At 50.2% G+C, this 19,898-nt stretch overlaps 1 protein-coding gene across 7 annotated transcripts in view; it reads right to left on the bottom strand.

Annotated features, from left to right (window-relative positions):
- The window catches only part of KCNQ1 (potassium voltage-gated channel subfamily Q member 1), a 389,488-nt gene that overhangs the window by 77,948 nt on the left and 291,642 nt on the right, over nt 1-19,898 (bottom strand). For all 7 annotated transcript variants that reach the window (XM_070564497.1, XM_070564495.1, XM_070564494.1 and 4 more), the window contains exon 12: nt 4,178-4,253. In XM_070564497.1, coding sequence (XP_070420598.1) covers nt 4,178-4,253 — 76 coding nt within the window. The remainder of the gene's footprint in view (nt 1-4,177; nt 4,254-19,898) is intronic.

The raw sequence follows: 19,898 nt of genomic DNA, 5'->3' as shown, positions 1-19,898 counted from the left end.
TCAGGGCGTTTCTGCCCCCAACAAGATCCACCAGGCAGGGCCCTCATGGGCAACACACAGCCCCTCTCTGGACCCTAAATACAGGATCCTGATTTGGAAGGGCTGAGAAGGAGCCTCCCAGCCCCATGCCACAACTGTGCCCCCAACAGAAGAACTTGCTGCTTCTGGAGGCCAGGCTGGGCACCAGGACCACCTATATCACCTTGTGGCCTACATTCCAAGACCATCATGGTATCACGGGGTGGGACTCTAGGCAGACCCTCTGGCTCCCCACACACTCACTTAAAGGCAGGCATAAAGTCAGTACTTAGGTTCAGGCCAGCAATGAGATCCCCAGGTCTTAGATTTTACTTCCGTAAAATGGGGTACATTGAACCCTGCTTCTCCCTTCTGTAAGATGGGGATGCTGAGCCCTATTCCTCTGTTTTATAAGATGGCAGGCTTAGTTTTTTCTTCCCTTCTGTGAGACCAGGATGCTGAGCCTGTCCCTCCCTCTGTAACATAGGGATGCTGAGCCCTGTCCCTCCCTCTGTAACATGGGGATGCTGAGCCCTGTCCCTCCCTCTATAACTTAGGGATGCTGAGCCCTGTCCCTCCCTCTGTAACACGGGGATGCTGAGCCCTGTCCCTCCCTCTGTAACATGGGGATGCTGAGCCCTATTCCACTGTTTTATAAGATGGCATGCTTAGTTTTTTCTTCCCTTCTGTGAGACCAGGATGCTGAGCCTGTCCCTCCCTCTGTAACATGGGGATGCTGAGCCTGTCCCTCCCTCTGTAACATAGGGATGCTGAGCCCTGCCTCACTTTGGCTGACAGGGAGGGTGTGAGGATAAAATAAGATATGAGTGGGGAAGGTCAGGGAGTTCCATGATGGCTCATGCCATGAGAACCAGAGGTGGCTGTGATGGTGGCCATGGCTGAGCCCCAAGACTGAGCTGTTCCTTGGTGCACACAGAAGGCGGCCCTGATTCATGGCAGTCAGCCTCCTGCAGACCAAAGGGCTTTGTGAGGTGGGTGGCACCTTCAGGCAGGCCGGTGAGGTCTGGGGCTGGCTGGAGAACTGGCTGAGTCCAGAGACCTGGCCTGGGGGGAGCAGGGTCCTTGTGCTGGTCTCAGGACAGCCTGGGAGGTCACAGGCCACTGCGTGCACCTGAGTGTGTTAGGAGCCTCTGCACGCACAAACATATACAAATGTGCCTGTGGGAAGGCGTGAGAGTGTGAGCAAGTGTGGGTGGGCATGTGATGGTGAGAGTGTATGCACGCTTGTGTGTGCCTGAGTGTGTGCACATCTGCAAGTGCGGGGGTGGGGTGACACCCAGGCCCCATGGCCCAGCGGGGTCCAAGGTCCTTGAGACTTGTCTTGGAGCCGATGGCTCCCCCAGGGTCTGGTCCGCGCTCCTGGGGGCCTCTGTCGAGTGGCCGCCTGGGGCCGGCTGGAGAGATCATCCCGGCTTTCTCTCCAGAGCTAATTTCCTCTGGCGGCAGCAGCAGGAGCCTGAGATGAGCCGAGATAATGCCGGGCTGTCCAGACTGACGGACGGTGGACATGGGAGTTCAAGGCAAACTTGAAGGGCTGAGAGGCTCTGGCTCCTCCGGCCAGACACAGGGGCGGCCAGCCGGGCACTTATCGGCCCGCAGGGCCGGCAGGGGGGCCACCCGCCACGTCCGCAGCCCGTGAGGCCAGGCAGGGGTGGGAGTGCAGGCAGACAGACAGACAGGCTGCTGTGGGGGAAGGGAAGGCAGCCCTGACAGCTGGGCCCGGGTGGGGGCCGCCCCTGGAGCCCCACAGAGCTCCTCACTGCCAGGGGCTCCCTTCACTGCCCCGACTCAGTGGGGCCCTCCTCCCTACCCCTCCATGTTGCCCCCAGCAATGAGGGCCAGCTGGTGAAGCGGGAGGCAGCGTCAGACCCTGGCCTTGCTGGAGAGCCTCTCTACTCCACGAGGGCCCACCCAGTTTAGCCAAGGCCCCACAGGGGTCCTGCGCACAGGGGAGGGATGGAGAGAGCAGGAGAGGTGGGGGTTGCCACACTTGCCTGCAGACTCCAGGGGCACTTGTAGGACCCTGGCCTGTGTCCTGAGGCAGGAAAGGGGACCCTCAGCCTGGAAGGGAATGCGGGGCCCCAACCAATGCCAGTAGCCGGTTTTCTTGCCTGCACTCTACTGACAGGTGCTCACCGGAGCTCAAGTTGGTGCCAGCCACTGTGGGCACTGGCCTGCTAAGGACACCCCATGGTCCTGAGCTGGAAGCTGCCCATGTCACCCCTGAGCTGGGCCTACCAGGAGCCCCAGGGTTCCGCCTGCTCTGCTGGGGTCCCCCAGACCTTGGAAGCAGCCCCCAGGAAGCCCGGTGTCCACCCCGGCACATCCCCACTCGGGCAGTGGTTATGGGCTCTGCCCTGCAGGGGCCTGCTCTGGAGCCTCAGTGGCCCAGCTTCCCAGACTAGGGACCACCCCCATCCTAGAAGGCTCTTCTGCTGCACCAGGTTGAGCCTGTGGTTTTAGCTGTCACGGCCAGGCTGCTCTCCAGTGAAGGGATACATCCTGGCCCTTCCCAGGGCTGCTCCTCTGCCCTTGGGGGACTGTCCTGCCTGGGTCTGACCTCTGAGAGGGGTTCCTGCAGCCCCTTCCCTGCTGAGGCCAGCCCCTCCTCTCCCAGGACCCCGTCAGCTCCCCGCCCTGCCTGCTGCCCCGCTGCTGGGTACTGCCGGGGCCGTCAGGGCCCTCGGGGGAGGAGAGGCCACAGAATCCAGATGCCCTCGATCTGGGGCCATCACATCTCACCCAGAACATTGCCGGGCAGACCTCCCGGTGCTGCTGAGAATGGCATTTACTGCGGCTGGCTCTTTGTTTCAACAATAAGAAGGTCCAGGCCCTGGCGGGAGCCTTAGCACAATGTGGCGCAGGTTGGTCGTGAAAGGCCTGCCCCCCCCGGGGTGCAGGCACACAGACAGACAGGCAGCAGAATGCCACTGAGGAACTGTGTGTGCAGACCATCCCGGGGGGCCACACGCCGCTCTTGCTCCTGGGGTGTGGACCAAGGCGGTCGTGGTCACAGTGAATGCTGCGGGCCGGAGGGCTGCGTAGGGCATGCGCAGACATGGTCCCGCGCCAACCCTTAGGCTCTTGTTCCCATTACAGAGAGGGGAAGAACTGGCCCGGGGCTGTGGGCAGGTACGGGAGCTGGGGTCCATCCCGCAGCCTGGCCCGGGGCAGGACGCAGCGGCACCAGTTCTCATCCCAGCCTTGCTAGGACCACTCTGGGGGATGTGAACGAGTTGCCTCTACCCCTCCCATGTGATAACAAAAGGCCTGGGGCTCTAGAAGCTGTTGCTGGCTCCCGGGGGCCCCCAGCCCTGCCTCCATCAGGCACTCACTTTTTAAGGGCAACCAGGCCAAGCCCTCTGGAAAGAATGACCACCCACCCGAGAATTCCTCTTTCCTAAGTCTACATGTTCTCCAAGCTAGGGCTGCTCCAGGCTCCCATCCCTGGACTGTCCCCACAGTAGAGGGTGGGGAGATGCGCCTGCCACCAACTGGCCTTCTCTGGGCGCCTTGGACTTTGGGGGCTCCAAGCAGCCGTGACAGGAGACTCAGCCCTCGAACAGTGCTGATGGGGATGGAAACTCAGGGGTCCAGCTCCGCTTAACGGGGAGCCCCTACCTCCCCCTGTAAAGGCAGGCCACCCCCAGGTGCAGAGGAGGGCCGGGTCTGTCCCCTTTCCCCTGACTTACGCAGGTCAGGGTAGGGATTACAAGAGCACCAAGCCCACATGAAACAGGACTCTGGAGTCTGAGGGACCCCCCTTCCCGCCCAGGTGATGAAGGGCTGGCTCTGCACTCTGCCTGAGTCACTCCCACGTCACTGCTGTGGATCAGGGGAGGGGTGAGCCAGCCCCCAAGTCCCTGCCTTCTAACCACTACAGAGGGAGAGGAAGGCTGGGTGTGTGTCCGGCCCTGGGCTGGGCCTCAGCGCCAGGACCCATCAGGGAAGCGTCCTTTTAGGGGCCTGCTGTCTTGGGGATGGATAAGGGAATCATTGCAGGGGGTCTGCCAGATGATGTGTGAGGTCTTAGCCGGCCTGCCTGTGTGGCAGGGGACGGAGACCACGTGCCTCTGCCTGGGCAGGAGAGGGGCTTCCGGGGTGGGCTGGGGGCAGGAGGGCTCAGCGCAGGACTCACCTGGAATTTCTTCTTGGCCACAAAGTACTGCATGCGCCGAATGACCTTGATGGTGGCCCGATGGTGCTCCCGTAGCCTGCAGGGGAGACCGGAGGGGAGGCATGAGCAGGTACCCCATAAGGGTCATCCTGCACCCAGCACCATCGGGAGCTAGGTGCCTCCCCAGGTGCCCCCTGCTGCATGTGGGCTGGGTCCCTCCAGAAATAGGGAGAATGTTCAACCCCATGGGACAGAGGTCACGTGCAGGTAGAGGGAGGAGGAGAGGCCGGGGGCAGAAGTCTTTTAATTAGCGGCGTGACCCCAGAGGGACCTTTGTTTTGCTTGTTGCTCAGAAGTGGGGTGGAAGTCAGGGTCCTGTGTACGCAACAGCCATGACCCTAACTCGCGGTACAGCAACAGAAGCTTCTATCTCCCCTGAGCTTCCAGCATCCCCCCAGTATAATGGGGAAGGATCCAAACAGATGGCACCTGAGACCCCTTTAGCTGGAATGCTCTGAGGCCCCACACACAGACACACACGGAAAACGTAGGGCTGCAGGACGACCTTGCTAGAGAGAGTTCCTACCGAGCCACACTGTTAAGGGGATTGAACTGTCTCCCCTCTGAAGTTCCTTCTAGAGACATAGATCCTTCTAGAAACACCATCAACAAAGGACATGCAATGGATGAAATATATGTGCATAGAAATAAGACTGGAAGGAAATACATCCACATGGAAACACCTGGTTTTTGCTTTTGGCTACTCAGCTCACATGAAACTAAACTTTCTGCCGAGAGCACCCATAACAATGTAAGGAAGCACCCCGCCCAGCTGTGTGCCGGCTTTGGAGAGCAATGAAAGCTCAAAGGCCACAAGACCAGAAGAGCAGCAAGCTGAGGGAGCCCACACGCGCAGCTCCCCTCCATCCTCGAGCGTTTGTGCGCGCTGAGCAAGGCATGTGGATGAATGGGGAGCAGGGCCTCCCAGGGCCGGCGAAATAAATGGGGGATCTCAGGGCCACAAGGCATCCAGGACTCAAAGGGACAAGATCCTGGTGAACAGAGGACCGCAGGGAAGTGAGTCCTTTTTCAGGCAATTTCCCCATGAAGCATTTGTGCATTAAGCTGTACAGGCATAGGGTGAGATTCTGAGAAACCGAGCAAAAATCAGCTGCTGGAGGGTTCAAAGCTGAGCAGAGAACTCCTCAGACTTGTGTCACTGGGAAGAGGAGAACTGGGGCTCAGAAGCTACCAAGGAATTGGGGCCCCAGTAAGCACCCCACACTTTCAGATGAGACCTCGGTGGCCTCCAGTCATCTCAGTCCCCACCTGGAGGAAGGTGCTCTGCCCTGTGCCTTTTGCATGCCAGAGGAAAATCAAATTATCTGTAGGGAGACAATATCATCGAGCCTCTACATTTTTTTTATATATATACACAAAAGACTGAAAACCAAGGGGAAACATAGACCATAGAAACAGATCTAAAGATGCAATAGATTCAATGCCTTAAGTGCTTGTAGCTCCTCCATCAAGAGACAGAGTTGGTTTTCCTACCACTTGAATCTGGGCTGAACTTGACACTTACTGTGACAAAAAGAATGCTGGGGAAGTCACATTGTGTATCACTCATATGCTCTTGGAATGTGGCCACGTGAACCAGCCAGAACTGGCTGGCTGGAGAGGCCACATGGAGGAGAATGGAGGCATCCTGGCCAAGAGCCAGCACCAGGCAGTAGACGTGAGTGAGGCCGTCTTCAACTACCCAGTCCTGAGAAGCCGCCAGGTGACTGCGGCTGCACGAGTCACCCCATGCAAAGCCAGCAGAACAGCCTGCCCGCTGAGCTGAGCCCCAACTGCTGACCCACAGAATTCTGGGCAAGCAAAAGAGGCGTGGTGTGGAGCCACTAAATTTAGGTGTGGTTTGCTACGCAGCAAGAGAGTACAGACAAAGAAATTAAGATCCAACAGTGGGGTACTGTCACATCAAAATCCTAAGACATATGGTGCTGGGCTTGCAACCAGGCATCGGGCAGAGGCTGGAAAAAGAGGCACATCGTAAGATACTGAAATCTGAGCATGACGCTGTCTCTAATGGGGTGAGACTTTGAGGCGCCTTGGAGGGGTGAGTGAATTTTGCATTGAGGGGAATCTAAAAATTTATAGCCAATGGGCAGACTGTGGTGGACTAAAGATGGGTAGAAATCCTTTGCAATTTCCCCCATCGAGAGGTGGAGTCTGTTGCCAGCACGGTGGAAGTGGCCTGCATGTTCTGAGCTGCGGCTTCAAGAGACCTTGGAGCTTCTCTCTCGCCCTCTTAGAATACTGCTGCCACGTAGACACTTCTGAGCCAGGCTGCCAGGAAAATCACGTTGGGGAGAGCCGAGGCACCTGGCTGACAGCTGCAGGCACGTGAAGCTAGCTGAGGCCACCCAGTCACCAGGAAGCTGCCACTTGGATGGACCCAAACGAGACCACCCAGATGAGCAGGCCCAAATGCTGACCCATGCACTCACCAGCAGATAGACGACTATGGTTTGCTGTTGAGTTTTTAGGTGAGCACTTTAACATAACCATGATAAATAGGTTCAAGAAAACAGACAAAAAGATAGAGAATTTCACCAGAGAAATAAAATCTATGTTAAAAATAATAAAATGGAAATTCTAGAACAGAAAGGACAATAATGGAAATTAAGAATGCAATAGGTAAATTGGAAGGCAGAGGAGACATAGACGATGAGAAAACTTGTGAACTGGAAGAAAAGAGGCAGGTTGGAGTATGGAGAGAAAGCAGAATTAAACATAAAGAAAAAAATGCAAGACGTGAGATAAGGTCAAAGTTCTAAGACAGGTGAAATCTCAGAATGAGAGGAGACAAAATGGAGAATAGAGACAAAAAAAGAAAAAAAGAAAAGAAAACACTCGGTGGCTGAGGATTTCCCAAAAAATAATGGCAAACATCAGGCCACAGATGCAAGCAGCTCTTTGGACCCAAGTTGGAGAGATACAAGGTACACCAGACCCGTCAGAGGAACACTGTTGAAGACCAAAGGCACAGAGGATGTCACAGAAGCAGTGGAGGAGGGAGGAGATGACAAATTAACCTGACAGCTGGCTTGTCAACAGAAAGGATGGAAGCCAGAGGAGATCATCTCAAGGAAAATTACTACCAACTTAGCATTCTATACTCATCAGATACATCCTTAAAAATGGAGGTGAAATAAGGCAGACACAAGAGGACAAATGCCTTGTGATTCCATGTATATGAGGCACCCAGAGTCGTCAAATTCACAGAGACAGAGAGTAGGATGGTGGGTGCCAGGGGCTGGGGGAAGGGGATGGGGCCCCATCAATGTTTAACTGGGGCGGAGTTTCAGTCAGGGAAGATGAAAAAGGTCTGGAGGTGGAAGGAGGTGATGGTTGCCCAACAATGTGTATGTACCTAATGCCACTGAACTACATGCTTAAAAATGCTTCAGATGGTACATTTTCTGTTATGTATATTTTATCATGGTAAAAAAAAAAAGAAGGTGAAACCAAAACCAAGAGAATTCACTGCCAGGAGATCTGCATTGAAAGAACGACTCTGCAGCCTCCCCAGGCAGGAAGAAATGATTCCAGGAGGACCCTGAGAGAAACAGGAAGGAATTAAGAACCCAGAAAAGAACAGATCCGTGAGAAGGCTGAAACTAGCCCTGATTGAATGATACTGATGTTTCATGAGGTCTTAGGTACCCCTGCAGCTAGAATGCATGAGAAAAATAGCACAAAAGGCGGAGGGCCCCAATAGAGTTGCACGGTTGAGAGCACCACGTGTTGTCAGGAAGACGGTAAGAGTGCTAACCTGAGGTGGACTATACTGAGTTAAGGACGTGTGTTGTAATCTCTAGGCAACTACTGATGGAATAATAAGATAATAGGATTGGCATGCTAATACAGTATAAAATTTAATTAGTAACAATATTTGATTAATCCAAGAGAAGCAGGAAAGGAGATGGCATGCACTGCAAAGGAACTAGATATGCCCATTAAAAGACCAAGATTGTCAGAAGGGATTAAAAAAACAACATGATGTTGCTCATAAATCTACTTTAAAATATAACAATACAGAAAGGTTGACAGTAAAGGATATATTGTGACGTAGCCAAAAGAAAGCTGGTAATAGGTAAACTAATAGCAGACCAAATAGGCTAAGTTTTACTAGAGATAAAGAGGGATAGTTCTTAATTTTAAAAGTTGTCAAAATTTAGTAGGAAGATATCAACTCCAAATCTGTACGCACCTACAAACTCTACATTAAAACATATAAAGCAAAAACTAGCAGAACTAAAAGGTAAAAGAGAAAATCCACTATCACCGTGGGAGACTTGAATAAACCTCTGTGGGTAACTCATGGAAAAACTGTCAAAACATCAGCACAGAGACAAATTTGAACATGATTGCATCTTGACCTAATCAATATTTATAGAACACTGCTCTCCATAACTCTGAATAAGCTTTCCAAGTGCACGTGGAACCTTCACCAGAAGAGGCCATAGACAGGGCTTTAAAAGCAAGTTCCAACAAATTTCAAAGAAATTAAATCATATACGTATGTTCTCTGAGCACAGTAAAATTAAGCAAGAAATCAATAAGAAAAAGATAACTGGAAAATCCCTAAATGTTAATCTAAATAACTCAAGAGTTGAAGAAGAAATCTAATAAGAATTGGAAAATATTTTTAATTGAATAACAAAAATGTCACATATCAAAACTTACAGCTCAGTAAGTGCTTGAGGTACCATGAAATAAGTGGTTACAGGAAAATGTATGATCTTCAATGCGTATATTAGGGAAGAGGAGAGGGTGAAAGTTGTCTCGAGAAGTTAAAGTAATAGCAAATTAAACTCAAAGAAGTAGGGAGAAGACAGAGATAGGAAAGAGATAATAAAAGCACAACTCAATGAAATAAATGTTTCCTTAACATTACATTAAGGAAAACCAACAAAGCCAAAACTTGATTCTCAGAAGAGACTAATAAAATTGGTAAGCTTTTAGCAAGATTGACTGGAGTCGGGGGACACAAATTACCACCATCAGAATTAGAAATCATACATCGTTATAGACCTAGAGACATTAAATAATCTATTCAGAGGATATTATGTACAAAAACAATTTGGATAGTTTACATAAAACACATCAATTCCTTTAAAAAAATATATATAAAAGTAAACACCAGAAGACAAAAAAATCCAAATTGCCCAAAATTAAATTAATTAATTAAATTTGGAATTTTAACACTCTTCCCACACACACAAAAAACCAACCTTTAACTCTAGATGACTTCACTAGTAGATTCGTCTAAATATTTAAGGAAGAAATAGTATCAATTTTATACAAATCTTTTTAGAGGATTTTTATGAGTCAACATAACCTTTGTAACCTATGTCAAGAAAGAAAAATCACAGGCCAATCTCTCTTAGGAACAGAGATGCAAATGTGCTACCCACAATACCAACAAATTGAACCCAAAGCCAAATATAAAGACACATGATCGAGTGTGGGGTAATCCAGTTACGCAAGGTTAGTTTAACATCTGAAAATCAATCAACATAATTCACCACATCAACAGAAGAAGCAAGAAAAAACATATAATCAACTCAAAAGATGCAGAAAAACATTTGATAAAACTCAAGACCCATTCATAATTAAAAACACAGCTCTTAGAGACCTGGAAACAGAAGCAAACTCCGTTATGTAGGAAACAAACACAAAAATAACAAAAACCAAACTCTAAGCAAACATCATACGTGAAATATTACACGCCTTCCCCCTTAGACAGGGAGCCAGACAAGGACGTGCACTGTTACCATTTCTATTTGACACTGTCCCCAAAGTCTCAGTGTGTGCATCACGGTAAGAAACAGGAAGTAAAAGTCAAAGGGATTGGATAAGAAGAGCCAAAACTATCATTATTTGCAAATGACCTAATCATAATGTAAAAAAATCCTTAAGAACTTTCCAATAAACTATTCTATTGCTAAATGGAATTAGCAAGAACACTGGTTTTAAAGACAATATAAAAAAATTACTTGTATTTCTATATCCTAGTAACAATTAGAAAATAAAATAAAAAGACACCAATTACAACAGCATCAAAACCATCAAACACCTAAAAATTAACTTATTGAAGATGAGCAAGACCTTTACACAGAAAAGTACTCAATATTAGTGAGAGACACGAAAGGAGCCCTGAATTAGCTGACGTTTATGAATTGGAAGACTCAGTATTTGTAAGACGCTAATTTTGAGGTACAGATTAAATGTGATTCCAATCAATATCCAAGCGCTTTTATTTTTTATTTTTGGAAAATTTCAAGCTGATTCAAAATATTTATGAAAAAGGAAAGGGCGAAGAAAAGACAAGACAATTTTGAAGAACCAAAAGTTAGAGGACTTCCACTACCAGAGTTCAAGAAGGCCCGCAAAGCTACAGGGATGGATACAGTGTATCAGAGAGGTTAGGCTACATTGTTAAGACAGTACAGATACAGTTAATACAGATGCATTAAGACAGTCGTATCGGATTAGATAGATGGATAGATCAGTGGGACACAACAGGGCGTCCAGAAGCATAAATACATATATGTGGTCACTTGGTTTATAACCAAGGCACCGTTCCAATCCAGAGGGGGAAAAATGTTCTTTTCAATAAACGGTACTGGAACAACTTGGAAATCCATACGAAAAAGTATGACCCATGATCACTGCTACACGTCAGTCACAAAAGTAATTCAAGTTAGCCCCTAACTCAAGTAGGAAGGCAGAGGCAATGGAACCTGGAGAAGAGAACAGGGAAATATCTTCATGACCTCGGAGAGGCCGAGATTTAGCAAAACACAAGCAGCGCTAACCACGAAAGGAAAATATTTGACAAATGGAACTTCCTTAAAATTAAGAACTTCTACACATCAAGACATCATTAAGAGAATTAATAGACAGTCTACGGGCTGGGGAAGGCTATTTCCTGGTAAAGGATTTGTATCCAGAATGTATCAAGAACTCCTATGTCTATAAGGAAAAGACGACATGATTTTTAAAAATGGACAAAAGATCTGAACAGGCGCTTCACCAAAGAGGACGTCCAAATGGCAATAAGCACGTGGAAAGGTGCTCGACAGCAGTACTCATTAGGGAAATGCACATTAAAGCCAAATGAGGTACCAGTAGATCCCAAAATGGCCAAAATTAAAAAGACCAACAACAGTACGTGTTGGCAACAACATGGAGTGACAGGCTCCCGTGTGCTGCTGGTGGGAACGGAGGTCGGTTCAAGCACTTAGGGAAGCAGTAGCCACTGGCCCACATCACGACCTAGCACCTCCGCCTGCAGATGCCTCCCCTGGAGAAATTTGCACACACGTCCACCAAGAGACATCGATCAGGATGTTTATAGTAGCTGTACTCATAAGAAAGAAAATGCAAAGTGACAAATATCAAACTAGAGGAGCAGGGATAAGCGGAGTGGTGCATTCCCACAGTGGAATATTATGCAGCAACGTAAAAGAACATGCTACAGAGACCCACACAGCGGAATTCCAGACAGCAAGGAGAGAGAAAAAACTAATGATCCGTGCAACAATGTGGATGAATCTCAAAATTGTTCTGTTCACTGAAAGGAGCCAGGGACAAAGGTACATGTAGGTGTGAGTCCAGGCGGGCTCAAGGACGAGCAAAACTAATCTACGGCAAGAGAAGCCGGAACAGTGTTTACTTCTGGAGGGAACAGGCTTCCCTGGGGAAGGGTAGGGGAAACTTCTGGTGTGATAGAAACATTCTACGTCGTGATCTGGCTGTTTTTATGTAGCATACACATATGTTAAAATAAGCTGACCTATTCGTTTAAGATCATGCACTTTACAATAAATAAATCATACCACAGTTTTTTTTTTTAAGCCTTTTAAGATGAGCAGCTTTTAAAATTCTTAGGGAGAGGTGGTTTCTACTTAGCCTGGAGTTGGCCACTTTGAGCATGGAATGTATGAAAAAACAAGACCCACTGTCCACTGGAAGGTGGGGTCCCAGCTGCCGAAGGGACTTGGGTCTGTTTCCCCACGTCCACCCCTGTGGGCACCCAGGCCTGGTGACACCCTGAGCTTTCTGTGCTTAGTGCTACCCCCTCCCTTGTGCACGCCTCTGCTCTGACTGCATGCCCTTGAGCTCAGCCAAGGCCGCCTGCCCACCTCTCAGCCCAGCAGCGGCCTCTGCCCACTGCTCACGCGTTCCTGCACCCTGGCAGACACACATAATCCCCCTGGCCACCTTGACTTCTGTGCTACCCAGTATGCGCCTGGGGGTGGATGCCTGCTGATAACCAAGGGTACGTGGCACTGAGGAAGCACCCTTTGTGCTACCATGGGCTCCAGCTGGGAAAAGAGCCCCAGTAACGTCCAAGCGGTTCTTAGGCCCATGGGCAGGAGGTGACACCTAGGCGAGGGCTATGGGGCTCTGAAGGTCATAGCTGCCAGGCCCAGCCAGCCCCATAGATGCTCCAGTTCTCCCAACTGGGGCAAGACAGGCACGAGCAGGCCTCACTCCTACAGGGAGGCTGGGGCGGCTCACAGACGAGGCTGAGGATCCTCCCTGGAGGGACCGCAGTGGAAGGACGGGCCGTTTTCCTGGGATAGCTTGGGACTGTGTGAAGACTGGGCCTGGCTGGGATGCATGTGAGGCTTCGTCTCTCCTTCTCTCCTTCCTCAACCATCTTCCACCCCCTACAGGGTGAGGGAGCCACACACAGGCCCAGTCAAAGCACCTGAGATCAGGCTGGAAGGTCGCACGGAGCCAGGCTCCCCAGCCAGCGGGCGAGGGAAGGTGGCAGACTGGGCATGTAGGGCCTGGGGACCAGGGGACCGGCCAGTGGGCAGTGTCTCCTCCTCCACAGAACTGACAACCCAGTAGAAGCAGGCTGCCCATGGGACCCCCCCAGGACCTGAGGGAACCCTCACCTAGCTTGGCCATGGGCTCTGATTGCCAGGGTGTGGGCAGCCAGTGTGCAGATGGGTGAGGCCCGAGGGAGGTGCTGCCAGCAGTCAGTTCCTCCCCACCTGAGGTGGAGGCCAACTCTTCCCAGGTACGCGGCGGTCATTGATCTGCAGGTGACATTGGCTTGGGCACGGTCTTGGCCAGAGGCTGGGCTGCTTGTCTGCCGAGCAGGATTCAGCCCAGACACAGACTGCTGGGCCGACAGTCTAGTCTTCCCCGGCTCAAAGACCCTGTCTCTGCCCGAGGCGCCGTGGGTACCTCCAGGACAGAGTGAGTGAGCCCAAGGGCAGGGGCACGGGGAGAGGCGGACGCAGGGCCGGCTCTGGCTTCTGCTTAGATTTTAGCGCTAACATGCCAGGGGTTCATAGCACCCTTCCACACGGGAGGGGGACCGGAACTCTCACACATCAGGACATGGACACGCTCGCACACACAACCTCTCACACACGCACTTCCCTCTCGCTCACACAGACATCGGTACGCTCAGACACACACCCACGTTCATAGACATACTCACACAATCCCAGACACACACACAGGCTTGGAGGTGGAGGGAGATGGAAGGAGGCGGAGGGAGGCCCCCAAGCCTCCCTGCCAGGCCTGAGCCATGGGAGGGGACGTCAGCCTGGCCTCATGTCCCTGTCTCTTCCAATCACCCCAAATAACACAGGAGCAGGTGGAGGGCGGGGGTTCCACAGCATCTCACCACAAAGTGTCCCCACAGGCCATGGCCGAGGCGTGGACATGGCCCCAGGCCCAGTGAGATCGCTCAGGGCTTCTCAGATCCCACTTTGCTGGAACCGAGGACCACACCCAGTGACCGCCCCAGTGACCTCTAGAAGCTGCCACCCCCTCATCTCTGCCAGCTTCGCAGGCAAAGCCATGGCCTCAGCAGTCATGTAGCCCAGGCCAGGTTGACTGAAAGCCAGGGCTGGGGGTGCCAGGGCCCAGCCAGCTCCACGCAGGCCTGGTGTGGGCTGGCCACTGCACTGGCGACAGCCCTGCCTTCTGGCCTCTCCGCTGGATGCAAACGACTCTGTGGTCTGCAAGGGACCAGACCATCACAAATGCTGTGGAGGCCTTCTCTCGTGCTTTCCTCATTGCATCACGCTCACCTAGGCACACACACATGTACATGGGCACACACGCACACCCACAGGCCTGTCACATGCCTCCAGAAGGCACGGGTACCCCCCACACAGACCTGCTCCCAGAACCTGCCTGGGGCACCCTCCTTGGCTCCCTGCATGAGGGCAGGCCACTGGCAGAGGGCATGTGAAGCCGGTGGGTCCTGGCTGGCCAGTCGCAGGTGGCTTTCCCGCTCACCCACCAGCTGGGCCTGCCCTGGTCAGAGCTGTCCGTGGGCTCACCCAAGGCCCTGGTGCTTGGCAGGCCGGATCCCAGTGACTACTCACTCCCTGCAGGGAAGACAAGAGAACAAGGTACTCTTGGCAGATCTGGGTGTGACTGGGGATCTGCACATCCCCTCATCTCAGGGACCTAAGAAAGGAGCAGCCGCAACCCCTACAAAGAGAAGGACTGGACAATGCTGGCTTTTATCAGATGCTTTTCCCGTATCACCTGATAGGACCGTGTAATTTTTATTCTCTAAGCTGTTCACGGGATGGATTACGTTAATTGATTTCTGAGTATTGAACCAGTCTAATTTATCTGGAAAAAACCATCAGTAGTGGTTACTATTTTTCAATAATGTAGAGAACGACCAGGAACCCACCGCTCAATATAAAAGTTGGACCCCGCAGCCCACGCTCGACCACGCCCCGTCTCCCCAGCTGGATAACTGTCCCCCTGCGTCCCTGTCCCTTGTTCCTTGCCTTCTTGTTTATATAATCTTCTTGAATCTATAATGCAAACCCCAAAAGGCAGGTATTTTTTATCTTGGTGATTTAAACTCTATAAAAATGCATCATGCTTCTCCTCGATATCGTGTTGCCAAGACCCACCCGCATGGTTGCATGTCACTCTGGTTCATTTGTTTTGGCTGATGGAAAATACTCCTCTATGTAGACATTTCGAGTTCATTCACTCCTCCTGTGATGGGTGCATGGCTGGTGGCCAGGCATTTGGCTGGTGAAGAGCGCTGTGACACACACGCCTGGCTACCTTCTCAGATTGGGCATGGACTAGAGCTTTCCCTGGGTGTAGACCCAGGCACAAAACCGCTGGGTCACTGGTATGTGAATCTGACCCTTGCAGGTGGTCCTGCCCTGTCCTTCAAAGTAGCGGCCCCCCTGTGCACTTCAACTGGCAGTGCAGGAGAGACCCTGGGCCCCACATCCCTGTCTGCACCCCCAGGGATCAGACTTCATGATTTCTGCCAACGAAATGAGTATAAACGGTGCCTTCACACACCCACTGGCCACGTGTGCTTCCTCTGCTGCGAAAGGCTGAGCACGTCTCTGGGCTATTTTTCTGTTTGGTTATTTGTGTATTCATTGCTACATTGTCTATATAATTTATATTTATCCATCTATCTATCATCTATCTATCTATCTATCTATCTATCATCATCTATCTATCATCTTTCTATCTATCATCTATCTATCTATCTCTCAATCATCTATCTATCATCTATCAACTATCTATCTATCTATCTATCTATCTATCTATCTATCTATCTATCATCTATCATCTTTCTATCTATCATCTATCTATCTATCTATCAACTATCTATCTATCTATCTATCTATCATCTATCATCTTTCTATCTATCATCTATCTATCTATCTCTCAATCATCTATCTATCTATCTATCTATCATCTATCATCTTTCTATCTATCATCTATCTATCTATCTCTCAATCATCTATCTATCTATCTATCTATCTATCATCTATCTATCTATCTATCTGTCACCTACCAATATCTTTGTCAGTTCGTTTATTGGGAATTCCTAGTCCCGTGGTAGGCAAGAAAAGGCTCCCCCAAAGATGTGCTAATCCCCAGAACCGGTGAACATGTGACTTACATGGCAAAAGGGACTTGATTGGTGTGATTAAGGTTATGCACCCTGAGATGGCGAGATTACCCTGGATGATCTGACTAGACCCAATTAGACACTGCAATCAGAGCCGCCACTATGGAAAAAAGACCAGAGAGTGGCCATGTGATGGCTTTAAAGATGGAGGAAGGGGCTACAAGCCAAGGGATTCAGAAAAAGGCAAAGCAATGGATTCCCTCATGGGGCCTCCAGAAGGAACCAGCTCTGCGACGCCTCTCAGACCAGTAGACGGTGTCGGACTTCAGACCTTCACAACTGGAAGATAATAAATGTGTGTAGTTTTAATCCACCAGGTTTGAGGTGATCTGTTATGGCAACAATAGAAAACGAACGCAAATCCCAGTTGACAAATTATCTTTCTTGAGGGTGCCTTTTGATGAACAGAAGTTCTTAATTTATGTAAACAAACTTATCACTATTTTTCTTTCATAGTCAATGGCTTTGTGTCTTGTATAAGAAATATTTCCCTACACTAAGCTTTGAAATATACCAACTAACTCAAATTTTCTAAGAGTTGTAAGGTTTGGTACTTGACATTTAATTCCTAGGCCCAGCTGGAGTCAATTTTTGTATATGGCGCGAGATGGGGGCCTAACCTCACCTTTTCCTTTGCGGATAATCACCTATTCCGGTGGCCTGGAACGCCACCTCAGTCTCACACCAAAGTCTCACACTTGTGCAGGTCTTCTCTGGGCTTTCTTTCTTTCTTTTTTTTTCTTGAGGAAGATTTTCCCTGAGCCAACATCTGTGCCAATCTTCCTCTATTTTGTAGGCAGGTCATTGCCACAGCATGGCCTCCAACAAGTGCTGTAGGTCTGCACCCAGGAACCAAACCCAGGCTGCTGAAGCAGAGCATGCCAAACTTAACCATGAGGCCACGGGGAAGCCTCATGGACTTTCTGTTCTACTCCACTGGGCTAATTGTCGATGCCTGCAACCACATCGCAGCATCTTAATTACTATAGCCTCATACAAAGTCCTGGTATCTGGAAGGAAAGGCCTTTCCTTGACCTTCATAAGAAGGTCTTGGTTATTCTTGGCTCTTTATTCTTCCACAGAAGTTTTAGAACCATCATATTAAGTTTCATGAAAAAAGCCTGTTGGGGTTTTTGTTGGCATTATAGCAAATCTGTGGATCAAGTGGGAAAAAATGAATTGACGTCTTTATAATATTATCTTTTATCTACAATATGATATGGTATATCTTTCCTTTTATGTAAGTCTTTAAAATCTCTAAAAAAGCAAAAATTTGGTTCTTTTAAAAAACCAACAAAGTAGATAAAGCTCCAGAAAGTCTGAGAAGAGAGAAGATAAAGATAAAAATATCATAAAAGAAAATATGAAAATACTACAAATAGGGATTAAAAAGGCAATAAAAGAATATTCTCAACAACTATATGCCAAGAACTTTGGAAAACCTAGGCAGAAACAAGCATATTCTTAGGAAAAAATCTAACTCACTACAACTCACTCAAGATGGCATAAAATGTTTGAATAGGCCTACAACTACTGAAGGTACTGAAGCAGGGGTTAAAAATCCTTCCACAAGGAAACACCAGGCCCAGAGGGCTTTATCCTCAATTCTACCAAACTTTCCAGATCATCCCAATTTTATGAAAACATCTTAAACTAAATTAAAACTGAAAAAATAACATATCAAAATTTGAGAGATGCAGCCAAAGCACCGCTCAGAGGAAAATTTATAGCATTCAGTGATTATATTAAAAGAAAAGAAAGGTCTCAAATCAATGATCTAAGTTTCTATCTTAAGAAACTGGAAAAATAAAAGCAAATCAAACCCAAAGCAAGCAGAGGGGAGGAAGTGATAACAATATGAACAGAAATGACTGAAATAGAGCACGGGGCTGCCCTCGTCTGAGATGTGCCTGAGGCCCAGCTGAAGCCACAGAGGACCAGCCCCCATGCCGACTTTGCCCCTGAAGGCCCACACCCAGGACACCTCACCAGGGCTGCAGGAACGTCTCCATTAGCCAGCCTCCTGGTGCCCCAGAACTCTTGCTCTCCTGCCCCTGAAAGTGGCTGACTTTGGGGACTCTCTCTTGTAGAATTCTCCAAAAGAAGTTGTTTGGGGAGAGTACACAGAGGCAGCAGGATGCTTTCACCTTCCCATCAGAGTCCCCAGGGGTCTTGGAGGTGGGGACCCCTCAGTTCAAGCTCTCGCACCACCTGCCTCATTTGTCAGTAAACATCTGGCGATGTGTGTTCACTGCCCCACATCGGCTCTGACAGGAAGGCAGGTGTCCCTGCTCAGCCCCCGGGGACCGGGAGCCTCGTGCCCCAGCCTCCTGTTGCCCACATCACTAAGGGCAGGACCGTTGTGTGAGCTCCGTCTACGTGACAGCCAGGTTACATTCCTGCCCTGGCTCAGGTTCCTGTGTGTGGAGTGGTCAGATGTCCAGGCCTCCCCCAGCCTGGGCTGGGCTCTGTGTCCACGTCCTGCCAGCCTGGGCTGCCTGTGGGCTCGCTGCCCCACGGTCTTCCCTCCTCACCCTTGACCTGTCCTCCTGGGCAGCCCTGGCCTCCGGCTCTCGGTATATGCGGGTGGAAGAGTCTGTGGTCCAGTCAGGTGACTTCTTTAGACAGAAACAGCCCCCTGCAGGGCAAGCCTTGTGCAATCCTGATTATTTGAACGAGGATGCCTGCCCGCACAGCCCACCAGCTTCTGGAAAAAGCAGCTCAGGACAAGCTGTGAAGTCCCCTGGGCCTGAGAAGCCACTGGACTCCAAGGACAGGTGGAGCACGGGGCAACCGTGCCACCGTGCCTGTCTCCTGCTGACCCGAGTCATGTTTAGAATAGCTTCACAGCCTGCTGACCATGGTTGCTCCAACTGGGGTCTAGGCTGGAGCCACTGGTGGAGAGGGCCCAGTCCAGGTGACCTGGGGGCTGGCTGCTGCGGCTCTCTCTACAGCCTTCCCTCCCACCATGGCCTCTGTGTCCACAAACCCCTGCCATGCCAAGGGGCCCCTGAGCAGGCCACAGCCCTCCCTCACCTCCTTTTCTGGCCAGAGCCCACCCCCTGTTCACATCCAACTGCATTCCCTCTGTGGCCCAGCTTCCCTGCTGTCACGGCACCTTGGCTCAGAAAACGCTGACCGTAATCAAGTGATTGCCACTCATAATTCATGGTCATTGCCGGGGCTGAGGCCGTGCAGCCCATGCCACTCCCCATGTCCAGCTCAGTGTGGGCTCAGAGGCGGAGCTTAGAGGTTGGAGCAGATGATGACCCCTGGCCCCAGAGCCCCCAGGGACCCACAGGAGGGGGTGGAAAGTCTTGAAGACTCTTCTCCCCTCTCCCCAGGCTCCGGGCTTGGCCTGAGCTGGGCGGGTGGCCCTTCGAAACTCAAGTTGCATCAGGAATGGGGACCAAAGGTGGTCAGGACCTTCCCCCCGCACATTCCGACTGACTGGAAATTCTAGTTCTGTGCCCAGGAGACGTGAACACCTCTGTTCACATAAGAACTTGTACATGATCCCTCACGGCAGCTTGGTTCGCAATGGTCTGAAGGTAGAAACAACCCAAACGGTCATCAGCTGACAAATAGATACACAAAATGTGGCATATCCATTCAACAGAATGTTATTCAGTCATAAAAAGGAATAAAGAACTGACTCATGCCACAACATAGGGGCAACTTGAAAAGACGACGTTCAGTGAAAGAAGCCAGACTCAGAAGGCC

This window comes from Equus przewalskii, chromosome 11 (assembly GCF_037783145.1).
Source record: "Equus przewalskii isolate Varuska chromosome 11, EquPr2, whole genome shotgun sequence".
Lineage (NCBI taxonomy): Eukaryota > Metazoa > Chordata > Mammalia > Perissodactyla > Equidae > Equus > Equus przewalskii.
This window is presented reverse-complemented; position numbering and strand designations above follow the sequence as displayed.